Genomic DNA, 23,944 nt, shown 5'->3' on the forward strand with positions numbered 1-23,944 from the left:
AAAAATTCCATTAATCCGCGTGTAGTCTGAAAAGAACTGCTCCCTTCACCTTACAAAATAAAAAAAAAATAAAAAAATTATTCACCTTTTTATTTTTAACTATTTTAAAACAGTTTTTCTAATTTAAAATTTAATGTAATATTTTTATAATATTTCTAATTTACTCTTAAAGACTTGAAGTTATAAAAAGATTAACTTCATGTTGTCAAAGTGTATATTTAAAAATTCATTATCCGCAACTATAAGAAAATGATATTAAAAATTAAATTATCAAAAAGGGACCATTTTTCTGTGGGATCTCAGGGAGTATCATAGATTTATAGCTAATTAAATTTCTATTTTATTTTTATTATGATGTTAAGAAGTACATTCACACACTCACTTTGTGACAAAAAAATACCATTAAATTATAACCATTGGTAAATTTTCATTAACCTATTAGGTCCCAGTAAGAATTATCAGAACTTGTTTAGAAATGTAATTTATTTAGATCTTAACAAAAAATTATCCAGTTGTGCTAGCTATGTACAATTCCTATTATGCAAATTTAATTTTAAATTTTGTGGGTTTCAAGCAGAGCCCACAAATTTAAAAATTAAGATTGTGTGGCAGCTTAATTTTCAAAGTTACTTTAAAACTTTAAAGGATTTTCACACTCTAATTAGAGAGTTCATAGTGCGAAAATCATCTACCTTGCTGTCAACCATAATTAATTGTGTCCATAAAAAACTTTAATTAATCAATTGAATACAATAATTTCAATTAACTACCTATTGATATAATTGCGTTGATAGAAATTCAGAAGATAAGTTATTAAGGTCAAAAGATAAATTATTAAGGTCTTGCGTTATTAAGGTCTCACTTTCAATCTGTGTCTATGTTATGAGACCAAAAAAAAAAAAAGAACAAAAAAAAAAATCCCTTTCCTCGATTCCAAACTTAATAAAGTCTATTAAGCAAAGAGACTAATGCCAAATGCCTGTGAAAAGTACGAACCTCTTTAAATGTGCCATCTCTCTTCTAATAACCACATCATATCACTTTCTGTATTACCGAGTAGTTGTTTGTACCTTCCGTTGTGTTCAAAAGTGTCACATGATCGACCTTAATCTTGTAACATTGACCATCAACCCTTCAACTTCATCTTAGTGCATCTTAAAATAAGAAATCGCTGCCACAGGGGCATTAGTCGCATTACCGGTGGCTTAGTCTTATAAGGCTCATTTATTCCACGTTAAATTCGAATGAAAATGTAATTGAGTATAAATTCGAATGAAAATGTAATTAAGTATAAATGGGTGAGTATACGACACTATTTAACAATTTGAGCTTTGGATAAATAGACAATCGCCCACCCGTAACAGTTGGTATCAGAGTCAGATCTAATTCTTGATCTAGTGCCACACCAAGCACCCGACCAGGAAGACGTCCGGGTGAGCCACCTCGGATAGGCAGGGTAGGTATTGCGAGTTTGGGTGGAAAAAAATGTCATAAGAGTCATTTGTTCCATATTGGATCCGAATGAGAAAGTGATTGAGTATAAATGGGTGGGTATGCAGCACTATCCATCAATTTAATTTTTTGGATAAATAAACAAGCGTCCACCCGTTACACTTAATTACTAAAATGCCTAATTCCTCAAGCGGATATTTCCGTGTTCGAGTCTCCCTCTCCTAATTTGTGGCCACAGTGATATCGTTCACATCATGCTCTTTCTTATGTTTATTTTCCAACATATACATCATAGGCCAAAAAAAATAAAAAATAAAATTGGGGTCTATATGTTCAACTCACATTTTTTTTGGTAGGAACATCGCTGAATTGGGCCATTCCTCATAGTTTATCGGATTGGTAAGTCTAGGATATTGGGTGGGTAAAAGAAAGTAGAGAGAGCCTTAGAATCCAATTAATAATTACTAAAGAAAATACAAAAATTTAAATTATTAATTAAATTTATTAATCAGAACCCTCAGTACACGTGGGCCAAATTTAGAATTGAAAATGATACTGTTTATGAAAAAATAAAAAACATAATAGAACTGTTTAAAATTTTTATGGTCTTATTAAATCTCGTTTCATCACAAGATTCATGTGGACAGAGATAAAAACTACTAGATGGGATGTCTTATCTACGTCTCAAATTTTAATGGATGATCGGTCAAACTGAACACATCCTCAAACTTTAATGGGTCTAATAATATTTTAATTTATAATTGATATTTAAACTAATAATCATAGTCAACTTACTAAGATCTGATATGGGATTATATATATATGTATGTATATATATATGTATGTATGTATATAGAGAGACAACATTTACTTTGAATGTTGGGACTTGGCAATCCTTTTGGAAATGTCCGTGCACCGCATAAGCCAAGACCCCACATCTGTAAACCACACAAACTCTCTACGTAATACATTCTCACTATGAAGTTGGACAATGTCACACACTAATCTTAAGGCATGTGTGTGTGATTGTGATAACAATTGTTGTTTTTCACAAGTTTGTCACAAAAAGAAAAAATTTTCTTTTTGATAAGCATGTCTATATGGTGGCTTTTGTATTCTCTATTCATGATATGACTCCCCCGTGCTTCCAAAGAGACATTGTAGAGAGAGACTTTTGTCAATTATTTTTGTTAACTAGACTTGTGTGGTTTGTGGGCCCACACATGACAAAAATGGGACCCTTCTTCCATCGAACCATAGAGAGAATTTTTAAAAGAAATCTTCAGATGGGGTTACACTAATGAGTTCTTTTGGCCGACAATATCTTGCTTTTTCTTAGTCTAATCCATGCCACTATGAGTGGATACCATACAGCATGATCTATCATTAAGATGGCAACTAAGACAGTTGATTGTAATATATATAACTTTATCTTATGTTTAATCATTTTAGAGAGAGACTTGAATAATAGTACATGGTATATATACCTTATGTTGAATACCATATAACATTAACACACGTACTAGCTAATAGACCAAGGATTGTTCAGAAATTGGAAGATCAAATAGATTAAGTACTGTGCAAAAATTGAAAAGCATCATGGGAGGTTGAATATCATACCACCCTTGGCCAAACATTCCCTACGCAGACTTAAACCATCATATAAAGATAAATGAGATACCGCTAGACTGCCAACTTTGACACTTCAACCAGATTTGAGAAAGCGACGGAGACAGAGAAAGCACCACTAGGGTTGCACAAATAATTCATACTGTATATCTAATATGGTTCAATTGTTCTACGTTTTTTCATCTGCCCAAAGTTTGACACCAGGTCTGCTAGTTTACAGAATCTGCATGGAGCTGTCACCCACTCAATCAAGTTCATGATTATACTGAAAACGACACGTTTCTAACAGAGTCTGTCTATCTGGTATGAGGATCAAAGGTTCCTGAGAGCTGAAAGCCTAAAAGAGAATAATATGACAAGGAAGAAGAGAGATTGGCATTAGCTGGCTGGTGAAGTACTAATGCATATGCCAAAAGCAAGCAAAAGAGCAACAGTGTATCATAGCTTTGCAATGTAAAGAATACATTTATAAGATACAAGACAATCAATACATTTCACTATTGTTCATGTGACAAGCCATCCCAAATTGATCACTAGCTGCCAACTCTGGATGTTCCACATCTATCTACAATTTTGGTAAACCAGATTTGCAATTCTACTTAAATTGCAGTCTGGTATGGTATTTCCCTTTGTGCAAATTAGGATTACCCAACTTTCGTCGGAAATTAGGTCTGACACACGGTTAGGGATTTAGCCAATGCTAGAGTTGGTTCGAATTGTTTTCTAACAGAACCAACTCAAGGTTGTATAAATGTATTATAAGCATTGATCAATGAAACACAATGAGTATATTATGACTGGAAAAAAGGTAACAAAGCTCTAGAAATTGTCCATGGTGTTTCTTTTGGAAGATTTTGACTTTCGATTGTCAATGACATTACAAAGCCGTTTGATCAAAAGTATCTACTAAATACTTTAACTGCAATCTCAGGAGAACAGATGTGATACAACTAGATACACAAAAAGTCCATTTCTAAATTAATAAAACAGGTTTAGTTATTCGAATAAGATCTGGCTGTAACATGACCAGAGCGCGCTGGTCATTCAGAACTTCTGGATTATGACAGAATTGGCAAGACTTGCCTGCTCAATTGTTTGGGTTGGATCAGTGAGTTGCTTGGGCGGGAAGCCAACGGTCTGCAGCTGATAGGTCCTGTTAGTCCCAGGCCTAGATGCATCGATGAAGGCACGAATATTAGCTATTGTGTGGTGGTAGTTGAATCGTGCAATCATGCGGGTTCCATCAGCCAACCTGAGCTGAATCGAGGTTGTTGGTCTTGTTTCATCCACAACTATGCCCTCAGAAGGGGTTGGATCAGTGCTGGGAGGGGTGTCAACATTTGGCTCAATTTCTGCTGGAGAATTGTTGCTACCTAGAGTCCTTCCCACACCCTGAAATGGAACTTGTTGCTTTTCAGGTTCCTGCAAGAAAATTTAAGAACAAAATTTTAGGTGAAGTTCATGTCCTTGAGATGATAGTAGAGGATTGACCTATGTGTTAGAAGGTGTATGGGAAGGTGCATGTATGCATTTAACTTTGTGTAATATGAAACAACTATCCATCAGAATACCCTGACTGGATATTTGGTTGTAACCATTGGTTTATTCTTCAGAAACCTACTAGTTCGAAAGCAAAAGTAGTACTTCGAATATTTATATATCTTACCCAAATAAAAAGTTTAATAATATTTAAGGACTTACCGGGCAGTTCTCATCCCTTCTTATGAGATTGACATGAACTGAGGATCTCCTATCTTCAGGCTCAAGCTCTTTTGGACACTCAGACTTTCTAATGCTCTGCATTGAGGATTGATCGAAACAGAAACACAAAACGTTAGACAATCAGTCAGTTGAACATGAAAGAAACAGCAAAAAAGATGAACAAGAAAGAAACAACAAAAAAGACGATCATGAAAAGAAAAAAAAAAAAAAAAAAAGTGATGGAGATTTATCATGCAAATACTGGCTAAGAAATATCATTTTCAAAATAATATATACTTTAGGTTCTAGATCCAAAACAAAGTCACAAGTACTAAAGTGTATACGCTCAGTCATTTTGATCATGCTTATAGAGATATTTGTCCCTAATAAATTCATCATCATCATAATAATAACATTTGGTGTTAAGTATATATTAACTGCTAAAACACTACCAACAACCTATCAAATAATCATATAACATCATTACACCTACAATCTGCACAGCGTATATAACATCATTGCACCTACAATATGCACAGTGTGTGAGGGTGGGGTTCTAATCTTTTTTTAGTAAGCATTAATCCTCCTGGTAAAAGGAATCTAATCCTCGGTTGATATCACCTCCAGGAAAGGCGCATTTTCAGGATCATCCAGCCTCCTCAAAGGGCCATCATTTATGGTGAAACCATTTCTCCAAAACACAATATTGTGAACTACAGCCTCAGGCTGTTGAGGAGTTGAAGCTACTGTTTCCCCTGACAGTAGTCTTCCAGTTCCCGTAAAACTTCTCGAGCTTGAAGATGGATGGAGATTTTCTAGAGGCCCTTCCACAGCACCCAATTGCCTCACCTGATCAAAAATTGCATCCACATCATTCCCCTTTGTAGGATCTTGAACGAGCATACCACTGCAAATATCATGAAGTTGATGTCAGCCGCCAACCATTATGCTTTATACAAGTTAATGCGAACCTCCAGAAATATCTTCATCTTCTCTAAAATAATCTTACCGAAATCTTACAAGATATACTGAAAATAGTTATGAATGAACAAACAGATGAATGGAAATAATGGACATAAAATAAGTAGCTTAATAAGTTTGACATATGGTTATCTAAATGGAGTTGTATGGAAATGAGACATCAATCTGCCCCTCAACTATTTCCTTAACAATCACCGTGCTATTTCACAACTTGTTGAGTTTAACTTCAAAAATTGATAATCATTGGCTAAGAAGGGTGTATGGGCGTGATTAGACATTAGTACCAACCCTTTGATATTTTGACTCTACCTCTCTCCATGGGAAATTGCTATGTCAAACCAAAAAAATTATTGCATCCAACAAAAAAAATGTCAATGATGAAAAAAAAATAGTCAATGCAACAACATAAAATTTAGTGAGTAGAGTAAGTACACATAGGAATGGACATATTCTATTCTATTTTAAATGAAAAGCCCAAATTTTGAGAACTGGGATATAGTAAATCTTCAAAAAGATTCAATATTTAACGTTTTGAATATTTTGCTGATTTTTTCTAGGGTCGTGGCAACTATGAGAGCAACCATTCTTGTGCAAAATAATGCCAAAAGTTAAGTATTTCTTTATTTCTTGAAGTAATTTTCTTCTTTATAAGAAGCAAAATAAAAAACGAATTAAAAACCTATAGAAATAAACATTTTAGAGAAAGATTTAAGTAAATAACCAGTGTGTAACAACAACTCAACTTATTACATAGGACATATTAAATTGGAAGTTTTTGCTCAATCAATTTCAATATACCTAATTTTTTAAAGTAAAATAGAGAACTTGTATATTTGAACAACATACCAATAATCCCCACTTGTAAAAAGAAAATTAGCCTCGCTCCCGAAGAGTACCTCGACAGAATATAGTTATTTTTTATATACACAAAAAGCCTACTCCTGTCAACAAGATTTTTAGTATGTACTGTTCCCATTCCATTCCATGCACCACAAATATTTGTGTTACGTCAATATCCACCCAACACATGCTTTGACAGACACTTTCCAAATTATAACACAATGCACTAATACACATATAAATAATCCAAATTCCACCTGATCAGCAAATATTACACAAAAGAACCAAAATTTATGAAATCACAGCTGCCTATGACTGACTTTATTTAGCTGGACTAACAATTTTTTATTCAATAGGTGTTAACCAACAAAGAAGGAAAAATAAACACTACCTTCTTTAGGTTGGCAATGATGAAAATCAGATTCAACTCTAAAGTCTAGCCTTTCAATTACTCTTCAGCAACAGTAAAGTAGACATGTTGGAATGCACCAACTTTTAAATTACCTTGTGTAGCTCCGTACAATTGAAATGGTTTCCTTTCAACCTATTAATGCCTCCTGCTTCTTTGCTTTTGTTATGGGTGTGGCATTTTGGGGCATATTTTAAAGAATTGTCCATCATCGACGACGGAATTACCCACCCACTTTCTTTCTTTTGGTCCAGGGCTGTGTATTGAAGGTCCTATTGGCAAACTTATCCACACCTCTAGGCAAATCCCTCGACCCACCAACATCGGGTGTTGGGAGGGGAATTAGACACTGGGAGAGGAATTGCCCAATTTTCTTTTTGGTTGTAGGTTTTTGTGTGTGGGGAGTGTTCAACCCTTGTGCCCTTGCCTATACAAGAAATATGACCGAATGTCTCTTCTCTAGTTTGGCACCCTAAATTGGACTCCAAAATAAAAAGAACATTTAAGTTAAGCCAATTCCTATATTACTATGCGCGTAAGTTAACAACAGAGAACCCCAAGGGGTAGGCTCAAGTAAGTAAGTCACTTGGCCCTGGTGCCTCAGGAAGCATTAGGTCTAAGGTTTGACTCCTATTGGGTTCAAACAATTCCTTGGCGAGGGGGGCCGGGGAGTTACCAACTAATAACAGGGTCTCAAATCATAATATTACTTCAACCACAAACTGACCCAACCATCTCTTTTGCTTTTGTGGAGTCAGGAACATATGCTTGTCCTTTATTGTTCATTTTATTCTATATCTTTTTGGTTGTGCGTTTTTGTGTGCGTTGGGAGTGAGCGGTGTTCAACCCTTGTCCCACACGTATATATGACATTTGATTCAGGTGTCAGCCTCAGCCCAATGAAAAAATCCATTTGAGGGCTTCCATCTAAAATAAAGTTATCTTCCTTGCCCCAAAAAACAAACTCAGTGGAACCAAATTGCTATAAAGTCATCCAACTTAAGGAGATGCCATTCCATAGGATAAAGAATCTGATCATGCAAAGAGCCCCGTTTCAGGCAATCAAACATGACCATTAGAGTTATATATTAGTGGTAGCCTATGAAGCATGAATACATTTATAAAGGGTTGTACCTGTATCGAGTCTCAGATACTTCAAGAGACATATTTAACAAGCCTTGAACATTCAATTAAAGCTTTTGCCAGTATAACAACATGATATAACTGTTTAAAGATTCTTTCTTCAGAAATATATTGACTAATTTAGTCTAAAATATATTCATGAAGCATAACTCTCAACTCTCATCTTGTTTGGCACATTTCTTTTAAAAAGAAATGTTAGGGCCTGTTTGATTCCTACTTCAGCGCTAAATGCAGAAGATAGTAAGTGATTTTTAAAAATAAGTGCGTTTGATATAATTTTAGGATACCGCTTAATATGGTAGGTACCGCTTAAAAGAGGCCAAAATTTTAAGCGAGAAGAGGGTTGCTTATCGCTTATCACAGAAGACGGTAAGTGATTAGGTTTTAAAACTATTTTTTTAATGACTACTCTACCCTCAAATAATCACGCTCTCTCTTCTAGACTTCTCTATGCAATTTCTTTAAAATTCTCTTTGTGATTTCTCTCTGCATCTGGAAATAGAGTGAGTTCTCTCGTTAAAAAACTCTTCTATATATATTTGGTTGGTTGTTATTTATTTATTTTACATTATAGAACAAATTATTTAAAAAATATATAATTTTACCAAATTTCCAAAATAATAATAATAATAATAATTCTACGTATTATATTATAAACACGTCTCTTTGGTTACCTATTCAAATTGATTTAACACCAGTATTTATATAATAGAATTCTATTTATAGATAAGAACTCTTTTTCACCTACTTTCTTTAATATTTTTAACATCATTTTCTATACCATACATAAATATTATATAATCCAAAGCCTATATATTTTAAATTTTTTATCACTTATTTATATAATAGAATTCTATTCATGGATAAGAAATCTTTTTCACGTACTTTCTTTGTAACACCCTTTTCAATACCATACATAAATATTATGTAATAAAAAATCAATATATTTTTAATTTTACTTTCTTTAATCTTATAACACCTTTTTCGATATCCTACATAACAATTTAACAAATATTATGTAATCCAAAACATATATATTTTAAATTTTACTTTATTTAATCTTTGTAGCACATTTTTCGATATCCTACAATGTTATGTAATCTAAAATCCATATATTTTAAATTTTCATCAATTATTTATATAATATAATTTGATTTCTAGATAAGAATTGTATTTTTTCTGATTATTTGACATTATTATTCATTGTTAAATTAAAATATTTCATTGAGTGAATTAATGTTTTTATAAAATATAAAATTGTTATGAGTACCATATATTGAGGGCAAAAATGTAATCTGTACAACTTTCAGACTTCAACTTTTGTATATAACAAACAATCTTAATGAATTCAGTACTTAAAATTAAAACATTATCAAACGGGTTTTCAAATTAATACATTCTACACTTAAAATTTCAGCGCTTAAAATTCAGTATTTAAGATTTTCAGTGCATAATTTTCAGTTTTATCAAACAGCACCTTAGTAACAATACATACGACATGACAAACAATAATATTTTAAATTTATACATAAAAATATATATAGTCTTAATTTATACATATCTATATATTCACATTTTATGTTGCTCACATCCCGTATCCATATCCATGCTTCATAGGTGGTAGGAAACAGAGCCAATGAAAGTTCGTTATGAGCAATAAGGCCAAAAAAAACTACTGATCATGTGATAATTAATTTTTAACAAAGAAGATGATAAAACAACCAACATGGATATCACAGGTATTAACAACTCAACAAAGGGGTATTGACACATGCCATGATTGTCATGATGTATGATGGCTGAAGGAGCGAAAACATAAAGTGATGTAAATTGTGTAAAATTAAAAGACTTAAGTGAAGAAAAAGGGTATGTCCAGATCAAAATTTCTCATCTAAACCTAAAAACACAGTCTTGTCACCAACACCGATCATAGAGCCCAAAAAGGCCAAAACAAGTACTGCAAACATTTGTTTGGGGTTTGTTCAAACAGCAATAATACCCCAAATCTAAGGATGTCCATAACATAACTAAAATGAAGCTTATAACTTTCTAGCCAAACTTCTTATAGAATCAATAGAGTCCTACAAATCATAATAACAAAGAAAGGGTGTCTAAGGATGTCCTTAACAGAACTAAAATGAAGCTTATAACTTTTTTGCCAAATGTACTATACAATCAAAATAGTCCTAAAACACACAAATTTTTTATTTTTTATTTTTAAAAAAAAGTTATCTAAGGATGTCTTTAACAGAACCAAAATGAAACTTCTAAATTTCTTGCCAAACTTCCTATAGTCCTAAAGCACATAATTGAAATATATATATATATATATATATAAGATGTCAATATTGTTACATCGAATTGTTTAATAAGTAAGAACGAATTCGATTTCTAATTCAACCCTGAAATCTACAGAAGAATCCACCTATTCATTTCTTACCCCCAAATTTTTCAGCAACAAAATTAAACCGCAATTGATCAATAAATAATCGAAACTGTTGCGTGAGATTTGATTCTCAATGAAAATGAAAGGAAAATGAGAAAGAATGGTGAAAAAAATAGGGTTAAGAGAAGTAGACCTCTTCTCGCCACCAGTGTAGTACTCTTGAGGGGCATCGGAGTCGCTGTCGTCGGAGTCGTGGCCGGAAGGGCGGTTCAAATCGGAGAGGGTTCGGATTCCACCGGCTCGGCTGGTTGAAGGTTTTGAAGGTTTCTTGTCGCGAGAGGCCATCGATGTTTCTGAGATTGAAAAGCTAGCTAACAGAGAGACTTGAGAGAGCAGTATTTTTACATACAACGAGACGTTTATTTTTTTAAAGAGAATATTATAATATTTTATAATGGTTCCCTTCTATTGCTCTCGATTATTCCAATCACGGCCTTCAAAGCGCGTGGGTACTACTTATTCATCCAAATCCGGCTAAATTTCACTTAAGATTTGTCAATAACCTCTATATATTTTATAATTCTACTTAACTCCCCTAAAGTTGTACTTAATACAACATATTTTATAGAATGTTAGTTTTGTTATTCTAATGTTTGAAATGATAACTTTAACCTTATTAATTTATTGGCAAAATGATAAAATAATACGCTTATCGAGTTAGATGATCTTCACTATCAAGAGAGATAAGTGTGATTATAAAACATATGGAGGTCTATGTATAATATTGATAAAATTCAAGAGAGGTGTGTAGAATTTATCTTTATTAATTAATGTAGATAAATTTAACTTTTATGTTGGAACACTGCAATATTTTTCACATAGGATAATGTAACTCATTCCAAATGTAAATTTGAATTTTTCATTAAGGTTGCAAGTTAGTGGTATTTCCTCACCTTTCAAAGTATCAGGTAGAGGGTTCAAGTTTCTTTAGGGACATGTGATTGTATGAGTGTATTTTTTGTTAATTAAAAAAAATTTAAAAATTTCTTTTATTCAAAATATAAGAGCAGAAATAGGGGTGGGACTAACCCAAGTAACTTGAGTCCTGCCCCAAAACTTAACTAGTGTGGGTAAACAGGTGTGGGTAAAGCATGTGCCAAAATGAGATTGAGTTTAAAATTTTAGAACTCGAATTTATTTTGGACGAATTTTGAGCAAAAAATTTACTAACATGAGCAATGTCCTGAAACACACACACACACACACACATAATATATATATATATATAATTTTTCTGGCTACATTCTATTTATATAAATTAAGGTTAACTTTGGATGATTCATTCTATTTATATAAATTAAGGTTAACTTGGATGATTTACTCTTTGATCCCATAATATTTATTGGTGTTTTGATTCAATAGTTTTACTGGCGTGTCCTAATTTTTCATACACCACCCTTGCATAGAAAATGTTTTTGTAGTTGTTACGACTTAGGAATGAATATGTTATTAGAAAAATAAGACTTTATACAACAAAATGTAGAGGAGGTTTAAAGTGTATGAAGTTGTCACTTAACATTGAGTTTTAACGTGATATGTCATCTAAAACATGTGATAATGAGTGAATATGCTGACCTCATGTAATGACATACACATGTTCAGAGGTCTAATTATACATGAGGAAAGCATTAAGTCCCAACATATCCATACTTATATCATTTTCAATATTTTATATATTTCTCTGCGAATCTAATGTGAGACTCTTTATTACTTTAATTTTACTTGATATATGTTTAGACCTAAACTCTCATGCGAAGGTATTACATGTACAACCTACTTAAAAAATGACTTGGGTGATACAGGTAAGAAATGCAAAATTGAAACTAATCCTAACTTGACTTGGGTATGGAGTCTTTCAAACTTTTGTGGGGAGATTATGGAGTGTTTAGAAGACTTTAGAATATTGGATTAGTTCTGTTAAAAATTTTACTTTAGAATAGTAAAGTGTTTTATAGAGTAAAGGGAAGCCTATAAATATGTGAGAGTTTCGTTGATACCGACAAGATTCAAAATAGGAAGTCTAAGAATAACGGTCTGTGATTGGACTTCGATTACAAATGAGCACGCAAATTAATTTAATTAGCATAAATGATGATAAAATATAAAGCTAGTGAATCAACTATAAAAATATAGCAACGAAACACTTGCTCTAGCAAATGTTTATTTTCCCAATTAAGAAGCTCATTTGTAATTAAGCGCAAATGTTTCGCAAGTGCGTATACTATTAGCAAATTTTGTTTTGTTAATCGCCCAATACCAATCATAACCATATTTAAATTCTATCTAATTCAAATAACTTAATTAATGTAACTGATGAGCTAAAAAAAAAATTGAATATAAAAAAAATAACTGATTGCAACTTTAAAAACACTAATTGTCGGAATCAACTCATCCCAAGCACGTAACACACGAAGCTCTTCAATCTCGAGTCTAATTAACTATAGTCACCATGGCATATATAATTATATGGTATGTAGCCTCATAATTTTTTATTTATTTATTTTTTGTCTAAAAAGAGTTTGAACTTGTACCCTCAAAATATACCAGATAGAATACAGGAAAGCCTTGACAACACATCTACATTGATTTGCAACACTTTTGAGATCATCTCAGCCGAGAGCACATGTCAAAAATGAGTATGGTAACCTGAAAAATATAGGTGCTGGTTAAGCTTAACATAACACATACTACTAAAACCTTGTAAATCTAGCGCTAATATTTGAAAGGTATCATCCAAAATCAATTAACATAACCCAAAAGCATCCCTACGCATATGAACTTCCTCCAAGTGTAACCCCAATCAAGCATTATAATTTTAAATTTTGAAATACAGAAATTAACATAATCTACAAACTTACAACTAAACTAATTTACAAATCCCATCAAATTTCACCATTTTTTTTTTATTCTAAACAATAGAAAATCAGTTATGAACATTTATAAAATTTGAGTTTGGCAGAATTATCGTCAACTGACTCCTTGAACAGACCAACCCACCCGAGTCCCACCCCTCATAGATTCAATTCCCTATTTCAAGAAAATCGGACCTTCCCTTTTAGATTGGGCCTCATATGGCCACAAGATGGAGTGAGCCTTAGCCCTTGAGGTGGTAAGAATTACAGGTCTGAGTAAGGCCATCCATGACAACCACCATGAATTATTTTGTTAAAAATAATAATGTGGTCCAAAAATGTTGCACCGAAAAAAAAAAAAAAAAAAAAAAAAAAAAAAAAAAAAACCTCTCTTCATAGCTTTGGCTCTATAGCCTTTACTACATAATAGGTGAACCTAATTAACAACTAATGAACATAGATCCATGCTCAACATCTAGCACATACTACGAGTTTCAGTGCTACAAATAGGCAACCGTTTCATCAAATGTTACATGCCCAACAGAAAAATGAAAAGAACTTTTGGTAAGCTAACTGTTCAAACAAAAAAAATATCATATCACATCTAACTGGGGTTTCTTCGTCAAAATGTTCCGGTCTTTCTGGGTTGCAACACCATCTAGAGCTTTCTTTCTGTTCATAGCACTCTCAATGTACTCTTGGAGAGGCGGGAGAGACCCATGCACTGCTTCTTTATTTCCTTGGCCTCGAATAATCTATCAGGCATTGAGTTTCGTTAACAAAACTGTTTAAAGAACAATATAACAAGAGCAAATTTACTGTTTAGTGTTTACCTTTGATGCCCAGCGCCTCTCTGCTTGCTGAGACACATCCCTAATATCCCGTCCAGACATTCTGATTTCAGCAAATGCCAATGTTAAAGAGTGAAAAGCAAACCCCCACATATCAAAACAAACCCCAAAAAATGTACAATCATAACAACTGTCATGAGGTAGACCTCATAGCAGAGCATTACTCAACAATATTAAGTGTGGTTTACATCGAACAAAAACAAAGGAGGTTTGCCACATTCAAGCAAATGTCAAAGGTATAGAAAAGAAAAACAAAGAAAAGAGTCAAAAGTTTGAAACCATTGACGGTTATGTTGATGGGTGCATCATGCATGAACGTCTCGGCCTCTACACCAGCAGAAGGGGGAGTGCCGAGGAGGGGGTAATTGCAGAATGGTGTTTTTGACCTAACTTATGATGGCATCAATACAAGTTAATTGAATATGTCAAACTTACCCTTCAGTAATTGCCGCAAATTCAGCTAATTCGGATTTTGTTAAGTGCTTTGCATACTGAGCTGCTATTTCCTGGCGGTTCTGCCGATCAGGTAGGTCAAAACAAATCATAGAATCAAACCGACTGAAAGAAATCATTAGAACACGAGTTAGAAAACAATTCAGATCAGGGTATAACCATTGTAAGAAGAAAAATATAACCCCAGATACCTAATCAATGCAGGATCAAGATCTTGCTTTCTATTGGTTGCAGCAACGACCACTACTTTTTTCTCCTGCTCAAATCCATCAATCTGCAGCAAATTTTTTTTTTTTTTTGAATTATCATGGCCATAGCAAAAACTGCCTAACTTCAATACCAGCATGTTCACATGAATCAATGTCACAGTGAGAGAAAACACTTCCTTTATCTCTCACAGCATTATACAGGTATCCAGAAAACTCCAAATAATGCCACTACCAAATATATATCAGAAAAAAAAAAAATTAAAATTAAGAGAATTCGCCTCAACCAAATCCTATTCTGAGTAAAGGGAAGCAAGAAATAATGTTTGCATGGCTGGTTATTCATAGCAGTGTAAGAAAGGAAATCTAGGTAGCAGTCCCCCACTCGTGCATTAAACAACCACACACAGAATGCTATGTAAATTTTCATCAGTACAGGTTCACTGATGCTTTCTAGTGAAAAGTGGGAGAATGGTAACGGGAACAAGATCCTTCTGGCAAGAGGATTTCGCAGATACAACCACCACTTTGAACTATCGCAATAACACAAGTAAAGTGGCAGAAGGTCCCTTCTTGGACCTAAATCTAATGTGAACATTTTTATGTTCAGCAGCAACAAGCACTAGTGTAAGGCCATTAGGATTCCTATATAACCTGTCTCAGTAACACTGATAAAATTCTGCGTGTGGCTTCATGTGTTTCACTATCACGAGCAACAGCAAAAGAATCAACCTGTAATAGCAAAAGAACATGGAAAATTACATTTTAAAGAAACATAACCAGCATAAATGAGCAGAAAACATAAAAATAAATGAGCCATAAATATATTTCCCCACACACATGAATAGACCTTATTTACACCAATTACCTCGTCAAGGAAAATGATTGCACCATTAGGAAACTCGTTGGCAAGTGAAAACACTTTCCCCAACAAGCGTTCACTTTCACCATAATACTTTGACATGACAACTTCTAGTGGCACATATAACAATGGAACACCCTGCCAAGGCAGACCACAATTTCTTTATTTCAATCAACAATGAATTCAATGATTTTGGTACATAGATTCATGCAGAAACTTATACAATGCAATCGACTTCATAGAGCATGAAGAATCTAACATGATATGCATTTTGTTCATGTCAAAGCACACATCTTCATGTGCATATTAAAATTTTCAGTTTATCTGTCCACTGAAATGTTTAATTTCAGATTTATGCATTTTACCTATGTCAGGCGAATAGAACAGAAATTTTCCAGTAATCATTTATAGTCATTTTGCAGAGGAAGATAAAGAACACAAACTTGCTGCCTGTATAAACTCCTACATAGATTTGGGCGCTTAATAGTTTTGCACAAAATTATAACTAGTGTTTTTTAAAGAATATAAAAATGCATTTCTTGGGTTGGAAAATCATCACATGGAGGGAGAACAATTAGATGATGATTACTAAACTAGATCTATACACGACCACACATATATATATATATATTATATTTATGAGTATAGTACATGCCACCCAAAAAAGGGCTGCAGACCTAAAGGAAATGCCACTTTGGTTCTATTGTACTAGCATAACTAAACAAACCAAATTATTGTTTCATCCCAATCACTTGCTAACCACATGAAAGATGCCAAAATAGCAATATGAGGTAATTCGTGGTATCAACTTGCCTAATTGCAAGTGCCAAAAGAAATTACTTGCAAAGACAAACCTCCCTCTTAGGCCAAAAAATGCATTTGAAGAATGTTGCAATGCAAAGGCAGACTCAAAAATGTGCACGTTCACACAAACACGTGCACACTCATGCACGGACAGAGTGTTCACCAATATCCATTCATCAAAACATCCTCGCCATCTTGTATAGGAGTTTTAACAAAACTAAGATCCACTCAATATGTTGATTAGATAGAAAAAAAAAAAAAAAAAACCCTCAATATGGAACTCAAATTCAACAGATAGACCCAACCATAATCGATTGATATTTCAACTCAACCAGGAATATCCTTATCTGAATGTTACACTCCTAGCTGAAACAAAAATGAAAAAAAGATTACAAAATAAGACAGCCTAATATACGTAGAACTTAAATTTATTCATGTATAATACAGTCAATTCTACATCCATGACACCAGATAGCATGGTGGGAGGTAGAAAGGCTAAAATATCACCAAGTGGGTGGAACTATATGTAAGCAACAGCTAACAGAAAAGGAAGTAATATCTTTCGGAATATAAATTGAAAATGGTGTGCCAAATGGAATACCGCTTGATTGGCAATTACACGAGCGCTAGAAGTCTTCCCAGTACCTGAAATTAAATATGCATTGTGGGTAAGTATGTCATCCTACAAAACAAATTTAAGTGTCAGCTGATATTATAGATGCACCATTTCTCAAATTACTATTATGATGACGAGTGGAGTACTTGGTGCTAAGGGATCTCTCACCTTTTATTCAAGTAAAAGAATAACACTTCATAGAGGTATGAAATTTGATCACTGGACCTAACTGTCCAAGTGGAACTCAAGTATAATTGAAGATGCAACAATACATAATCTAGTTGTTCTTCAAATATTAGTTGCCAAAATATAGTTTTTAAATTTCATGAAGCCGATCAGTATTCAATTATTCATATTTATCTCTGACTAATATGCATCACATTGTGTGTGTTGCTAGATTCTTGATTTATCCTTCAACAAAGATACGATGTTGAGCATAATCACGCATAGGATTCAAACTCAAATTCTCCACAACATATTTTAATCAACCAAAGTCAATAATCCCAACAGCTTGAGAACCAACCACAACACAACCTGTTCCAATCTATTACCCCATACAACTATTGGCTTTGGTGGTTGTTAAAGTTAAAGCCCAAAGAATAGAAGCATAATCTTAGGATAGAGTATTTTTTAGATTGATTTTTATTAGAAAGCTGCAAACACGTTGCATGTCCCACAAAAGCATGTTAAAGAAACAGTTCCTTTGGTTTAAGCAAATCAACATAAAATACATGTTTGACAATATACTTCAATGCTTTATTGTGGATGGAAGGCAAACCTGGTGGACCTTCAAAAAGCACTGCCCGGGGTCTGTTTGTCTCAAACTTAGATCGGGTCCCACGAGCAATATCATCGTATACCTCGGGACTATGCAAAGCCAACAGTATTGTATCTTCTATTTCCCTACATGATAAACAATCAAATATAGGCATATGTAAGCACTTTCATGTGATAACATGTACCAGATCGATACATGATTGAATGTACACTTTGGTATGCACAGACAAATAATAGATTATTACATATTCAGAACAAAATGAATTCAGCTTATCGTACACCTAGGGACTCTTGTGACATCATAGCAACACAATAGCATAACAACCCACTCAAAGCTTGAATGATGCAGCTTTTTGAGGGAAAATATCTCGTCAAATAAAACAAAGAAGTGCAAATTTCATTAAATCAAAATGAAGAAGGGTGAAACTTTAGAGAGAGTTAAAGCGGCCCAAGGTTAATCCATAGCTTTAAGCGTTCCTCATCCAGTCAAGTACTCAAGCCTTTAATGTCCAGCTAAGCAAGAGACCATCTACAAGAATGATAACAATAACAAACTTACACAAGTCATGGATATATGCCAAATTTTGGGAAGCAAGATATGTCCATAGAAAAGTTGAAATATTGTTATTTAAATGCCAGAATTGCATAACTAACTTATGAACTGGTTACCCAAAGTTTAATCAAAGAAAAAAAATATATACTGCAAACCAAAGCAAAGTTTCAAGTTAAGGTCAAGAAAGATTATATGCTACCATAAAGCGTTAGAATCAATGTAACATTTGGAAGGAAAAAAATGTGTGGAAATGATGAAAATAAAGGGAATAAATGTTGAGATGATATGGCTTAGAGGCTATAAATCCTAGCACATCGCATACCGTTTTTGGTCAGTATACCCAGCAATATTATCCCATGATATGTCAGTTCTAGTCTCTCCCACAATGGCTTCATTGAGTCCATAAATTCTCACTCCCATGGCCTCTAGACCGGCAACTGATTTATCTGTAGATGGCATCCTTGAAGCCTCTCCTCTTGATTTTCTTTCTAAGGTTTTATTTTGTCCTGCTAGTTGTAACACAGATACCAAAGCATCAAGCTCCTTTTGACTAAAGCTCCCCTTCTTCAAGAACTCAATTTCCTGCACCCATTCATGCAAATTTATATTTAAAAAACTAATGGTAGACAAGTTTGTTTCTGGTGATAAATAAGTAGCTCACAAAAAGAAAGCCGGGAATCCAAAGGAAATCATGTTAAAATTTGCAAGAAATGGATAATAACTGCTTTATCAGAGCTAATGAGCGAACGGAACATGAGAATGCATAGATCTCCCTCGTGTGCATTTGTATCTTCTGCATGGCCTTGATCCCCACCAGTTTTCTTCTGTTGTTTTGGATAACTAAGTGTCAATTGCCAGCCAACAGCACTGTAACAGAGCACATTACAATCACAGCAAACTTTAGTTTCCATTATAACTAGTGCAAACAACTCAATTACAACATATGTTGTATTTCACAATCACCACTGACAGCGAAAAAAACAGAGGAAATTAATACTTGAACATAAGAAATAACTGATTGGCAAAAAAAAAAAGCCAATGCTAGGAACTAACCTATCCCAAGCCCGCAAAATCATATCTGATCCTGTACCACGCTCTTCAACCTTCAATCCAAGACGTGAAACCAAGTTGGCAACCAAGAGCGGAATTTCACAGGTAGGAGGAATTTGGAACTTAATTGTGACCTGTATGAGGAATCACTACGCAATCAACCCTCTTTTCTAAAGTTAAATTACAATCAACCTTCTTTTCTGAAGTTAACAATTCTGTCTTATATAGCCTACTATGGGAATTGCTATATTAAAAATAAATGGAAAAAAAAAAAAAAACAATTTGATGAGGAGATAAAAGCCAAAAAAAAACGAAAACAAGTTTTCTCGAATAAGGATTGTGTTTTTGAGTTTCTTCTAACTTGCTAAACAGCAGTGGCGGAGACAAAAATTTACATCAGTGGGGGCAACCAAAAAAAAAAAAAACAATTTGATGAGGAGATAAAAGCCAAAAAAAAACGAAAACAAGTTTTCTCGAATAAGGATTGTGTTTTTGAGTTTCTTCTAACTTGCTAAACAGCAGTGGCGGAGACAAAAATTTACATCAGTGGGGGCAACCATGAACAATAATAAGATACATTTTCTTTTTCAAAACTAAACAATAAATAATAAAATTTAAATATTGATTGATAATATTTAGAACACCTTTATAATTGTTCCCAACAAGTTTTCATCTCATAAAAGGCATCATTCATTATCAATGCCAATAAATATTTTCCTCAAGATATACAATCAAACAATCTATTGATGTTAACCAAATACTACTCATTTTCTTTTCCAAAACTAAATATATTATTTTGAAGAAAGAACTATATTGACTAACAAGAAGGGGATTAGAGTTTCATTCACATTGGCTTAAGATCGAGAAATCTAGTGAAGAAATATTTTTATAATTTCATGCTTTGGTTTAGAAAGAGGTTGAGAGGGTAAAAGTGAGAAATTGATGGCCAAAATAGAGAAGATAAAATTGGTGTGTCATGAGAATTAGTGGCATAGAGATTTTGGGAAAGAGAAAAGAAACCCTCAATACGAAACAACTTTTAGTGGGGCATTTTTACGATTGTATAATAATATACAAATAGTAGAACAAAAAATAATAATAAAATAAAAAAGCAGTGGGGGCAACTGTCCCCACTCAGTTGTATACATGGCTCTGCTACTGCTGTACAATAATGCTTTTCTCTAAGATGTGAATATTGTACCAGTAACATAAAGAGAAGCAATAGTGACATATACATAAAAATTAAAATCAATAAGATACATTCATTTGCCGTTTCTAACTAAAAACTTTAGCAAAATTTTTATAATGGAAAACCCAATTAAATGTAGTCACCATGCCACACAAAATAATTTCAATGTAGCCTCAGATTTTTCTTGGTGTAAATATTGTAAAAAGAGAATGAATTTATACCCTCAAAATATACAAGATAGAAACCAGGAAAGCCTTAACAACAAAACTATGTTGATTTGCAACACTTTTGAGCTCTGAGTTTAAATATGTGTCTATAATTCAATGTTTCCGCCAAAACTCAATCCTGAAATGGTAGTTGTGATGGGATGACCTTCAACACAGGATTGTGCAACAATGACTCTATGACAACAAAGGGGTCTAAAATGTGTATGTCGCAATACCACTCAAAGTATGGCCAGCAGTGATAAAATTATAAAGCCACGTATTAAAAATAACTTTGGATTGAGAACTCAAGCATGGATCAAAAGGTACTTTACAACTCTCTAGTATTTGCACACATAAATGAGGATCACCAAGGCACATTTCCTGAAGTATTAGTGAGTCATTAGTTCACCTATTAGCTAGAAGGTAGAAGATTCTCATCAGATGTAAAGTGACCTGGGTAGACTTAAATATAAACAAGGTGACTAAGCAAAAGTCTGATATATAATCCACAGAAGACTCAACTCTTAAAATCCGCCAGAAGGTATTAAACCTGAAAAATACAGGCACTGCTTAACGTAACATATATATATATACACACTAAAACTTTGTACATCTGGCACTATTTAAAAGTTATTATCCAGAATCATTTATAAGGTTCCAAGTTTCTCTACCCAAAAGCATTCCTATGCGTATTGTCTTGTGAACTTCAAGTATCCTCGAAATGCAACCCCAATCAAGCATCAAAATTTATAATTTAAAATTTCAAAATGTAGAATCAAACATAAGCTACTGACTAAAAAATACTTTAGGCAGCTTTTTAAAAGAAAAAGATGCAGTAACCTTTTGGCCCTTAACAGCAACGGTGAACCGGGGATAAGAACCATATTGCATTCCTTTGCTTTTGAGCAACTCTTCTAATCGATGTCGTTCTTTCTTGGCTGCTTCCTCTAATTCATCATAACTTGAAGATTCGGGTGGCAAAGGTTTAGCAGGGGCCTGAGAAAAATAAATCCACATCTAATTCAAAATATGGCCTTCTACGTGGTAAATATTCATACAAACAAAATGTGGTTCATAATCTATCAGTGTGATGCTATTTCAAGAAATGAAAAAAAAAAAAATTTAACAGATTGAAGCACAAAAAGGATGACAGCACAAGACACATTCACACCCTTTACTAGCATGACTAGCAACACCTTCAAAGCAAAAGATGCAAACAAACCTCATCAGCATCTGCATGAGCTATGTCTGCTAGTCCAAATCCAAATAATCCAGCTATGATAGCTGAAATAGAAAACAATCCAGGAATGGCAGCCACTGATTTTGGCCGCTGACCTTCACATGCATAGGTATGGATATGGTGCTCAAAAGATCCTGCACATGCCAGTTTAAGTATTAATATATACGTAAGCAGTAAGAAAGTTTTCCAACATTAATATAAAATAAGCCGCAAGATAGTACACAATAAGAGGATTTTGTGAAAATAGATGTAAGACCGAGGAAGCTATTAGGTTATAAGAATTTTAGAACTAAAAGGGAAAATCCCAATTCATCCTCCAAGTTCAACTTTATTTTCTCTGCTCTCAGAGAGCTAGGCCAAATAAAATTTGACCCTTCCATTTTGGTTTCCTTTTTCAATAGTATTAATAGAATTAATTAACAGTTTATATATATATTTCCTGTATTGAAATGTTTGCTAATAATTTCACCACATATAGAGGAAATTATAAACTTGAAATGGCTTTAAGAATGTCTGGGTAACTATTTTGTGATTATGCAACAATACAAAAGAAACAGTTCATTTTGTTATGCACATGTTAAGGGCAAAAGACCAATTTATATCATATTAAACTGATTTTTTTATTTTTTTTATATTTATTTATTTATTTTATATAAAATTGAAATTTTCAATATCAAATTTGATTCCATACATTCTCTTAGAGGGAGTTATTATCTATTTTAATTTAGAAACCTTAATGTATTTGCTTAGTTTTGTTAATAACAACTAAGAATGTCCATTCCTACGTAAGCCAATGATCATCAAACTCTGCTGTAAGTGCTCCGATAATCAAATTTATCTCAAATTGATCAAAACAAAAACTGATTACACAGTCTAAATATCAACAATTCTATTTAAATCAAATCGAACAAATAAATTTACGGAAAAAAATTATATACATATATGTGTGTGTAGCAGAGAGAGAGAGAGAGAGAGAGAGGGGTTTACGATAAGAGAGTCGGTGTTGAAGGTGTGGTGATGGAGCGTAAAGAGGGTTTAGGGTTTTGTGACAGGCGAGCGTACGGCACTTCTGGACTGTCCTGGAAAGTCGTCCCAGTCTCATTGCTGCTGCCATGGAGTCTACAGTCTGCTTGCTTCTCTTTGTCACTCTTAAATATCGAGTAATTTGATCAGTCTGCCATATATACGTGTTGTTCACACCCAAGACTTTCACCAAATTTGAGGGGCATATGCATGAAGAAAAGATGACACACCGACTCTGGCTAAAAGAACGACACACCGACTCAGAGTCTTCGATGGTCGATCTAGTACTATTTTTTATTTTATTTTTTCTATCATATTTCGTAATTTCAAAAAAAAAATTAAAAACAATTTTGGACTGCCAATAAATTCAACCTTACTCGTATGGAGACATATAAGTCCTGAGTCTCCCGACATTTAGAATTTTCTACTCTTCTTTCTCTTCTTTTTATAGCAAAGATAGTACACTTTAATGATAGATGAGGGCCCTATTATAATCTTACCACTAAATAACGGATAGGGTTGAATTTATTTGCAGGCTAAAATTATTTTTAAAACTAATGACCATAATTATTTTAATTTGAGATAAATTTGACCGTGTTTTTGGTAAGATCTTACCACTTTATAATAACTTGTGTTTTTGGTAAACAGTTGTCCAAACTAA

General features: G+C 33.5%; 2 protein-coding genes across 2 annotated transcripts; both read right to left on the reverse strand.

Moving 5' to 3' along the window:
• Nucleotides 1-3,846: 3,846 nt before the first annotated feature.
• LOC132308717 (plant UBX domain-containing protein 4) lies at nucleotides 3,847-10,968 on the reverse strand. Its single transcript, XM_059806909.1, has 4 exons — nucleotides 10,735-10,968; nucleotides 5,404-5,689; nucleotides 4,783-4,878; nucleotides 3,847-4,503 (listed from the first exon to the last, which is right to left on the reverse strand). The coding sequence occupies exons 1-4, from the start codon at nucleotides 10,884-10,886 to the stop codon at nucleotides 4,126-4,128; spliced, it is 912 nt and encodes a 303-aa protein (XP_059662892.1). The 5' UTR covers nucleotides 10,887-10,968; the 3' UTR covers nucleotides 3,847-4,125.
• A 2,834-nt stretch (nucleotides 10,969-13,802) lies between these two features.
• LOC132308725 (uncharacterized) lies at nucleotides 13,803-23,679 on the reverse strand. The gene is made up of 14 exons (XM_059806922.1): nucleotides 23,248-23,679; nucleotides 22,243-22,394; nucleotides 21,861-22,016; nucleotides 19,629-19,759; nucleotides 19,298-19,442; nucleotides 18,898-19,157; nucleotides 18,024-18,148; nucleotides 17,231-17,274; nucleotides 15,832-15,963; nucleotides 15,618-15,695; nucleotides 14,949-15,031; nucleotides 14,740-14,862; nucleotides 14,287-14,347; nucleotides 13,803-14,208 (listed from the first exon to the last, which is right to left on the reverse strand). Exons 1-14 carry the CDS (start codon nucleotides 23,372-23,374, stop codon nucleotides 14,047-14,049), a joined length of 1,779 nt encoding a protein of 592 aa, XP_059662905.1. The 5' UTR covers nucleotides 23,375-23,679; the 3' UTR covers nucleotides 13,803-14,046.
• Nucleotides 23,680-23,944: the final 265 nt, after the last annotated feature.

The sequence above is a fragment of the Cornus florida genome, unplaced genomic scaffold (genome assembly GCF_030987335.1).
Source record: "Cornus florida cultivar Cherokee Brave unplaced genomic scaffold, ASM3098733v1 CherokeeBrave_3.0.0_Hap2_Chr01, whole genome shotgun sequence".
Lineage (NCBI taxonomy): Eukaryota > Viridiplantae > Streptophyta > Magnoliopsida > Cornales > Cornaceae > Cornus > Cornus florida.

Excerpts from the sequence above, each read along its gene's own strand:
- LOC132308725 (XM_059806922.1), bottom strand. The coding sequence starts at position 23,374 with ATGGCAGCAGCAATGAGACTGGGACGACTTTCCAGGACAGTCCAGAAG. Across the intron at positions 22,395-23,247 it reads TCAACACCGACTCTCTTATC|GATCTTTTGAGCACCATATC; the intron begins GTAAACCCCTCT and ends TGGCATGTGCAG. Across the intron at positions 19,443-19,628 it reads ATTTTGCGGGCTTGGGATAG|TGCTGTTGGCTGGCAATTGA; the intron begins GTTAGTTCCTAG and ends GCTCTGTTACAG.
- LOC132308717 (XM_059806909.1), bottom strand. The coding sequence starts at position 10,886 with ATGGCCTCTCGCGACAAGAAACCTTCAAAACCTTCAACCAGCCGAGCC. Across the intron at positions 5,690-10,734 it reads TACACTGGTGGCGAGAAGAG|TGGTATGCTCGTTCAAGATC; the intron begins GTCTACTTCTCT and ends TGATATTTGCAG. Across the intron at positions 4,504-4,782 it reads GAAGGGATGAGAACTGCCCG|GAACCTGAAAAGCAACAAGT; the intron begins GTAAGTCCTTAA and ends ATTTTCTTGCAG.